This window comes from Eurypyga helias, unplaced genomic scaffold (assembly GCF_000690775.1).
Source record: "Eurypyga helias isolate BGI_N326 unplaced genomic scaffold, ASM69077v1 scaffold40137, whole genome shotgun sequence".
Lineage (NCBI taxonomy): Eukaryota > Metazoa > Chordata > Aves > Eurypygiformes > Eurypygidae > Eurypyga > Eurypyga helias.
This window is the reverse complement of record NW_010261809.1, coordinates 1-255: the sequence shown is the minus strand read 5'-3', so window position 1 is coordinate 255 and position 255 is coordinate 1. Positions and strand designations below refer to the sequence as shown.

The 255-nt window shown below is 71.8% G+C and overlaps 1 protein-coding gene across 1 annotated transcript in view; it reads right to left on the bottom strand.

Moving 5' to 3' along the window:
- Positions 1–149, bottom strand: part of FYTTD1 (forty-two-three domain containing 1) — a gene marked incomplete at its 5' end in the record, with an annotated part of 11948 nt that extends 11799 nt beyond the window's left edge. The window contains one exon of the mRNA XM_010155500.1: positions 53–149. Coding sequence (XP_010153802.1) covers positions 53–149 — 97 coding nt within the window. The remainder of the gene's footprint in view (positions 1–52) is intronic.
- Positions 150–255: the final 106 nt, after the last annotated feature.

Genomic DNA, 255 nt, shown 5'->3' with positions numbered 1-255 from the left:
AGGCCGGGCCCCGCCCGCCCCCCCCCACACCCCCCCCCGCCGCTGCAATTACGATCCCCGGGACGCTCCCCCGGGCCACCCAGCAAAAGGCCCGGGCACCAAGGGCCTGACTGGTGCCACACATCTGCGACGACCAGGTCTTCGGCCTCCTACGGACACCCAGACGGAACAAAGGGAACTCACCCCGCTGAGCCCTGCTTCTCCCTAGTCATGGACAGCGAACGCCCTGGCCCCTGGGAGCCCCGCTGCCCCCGG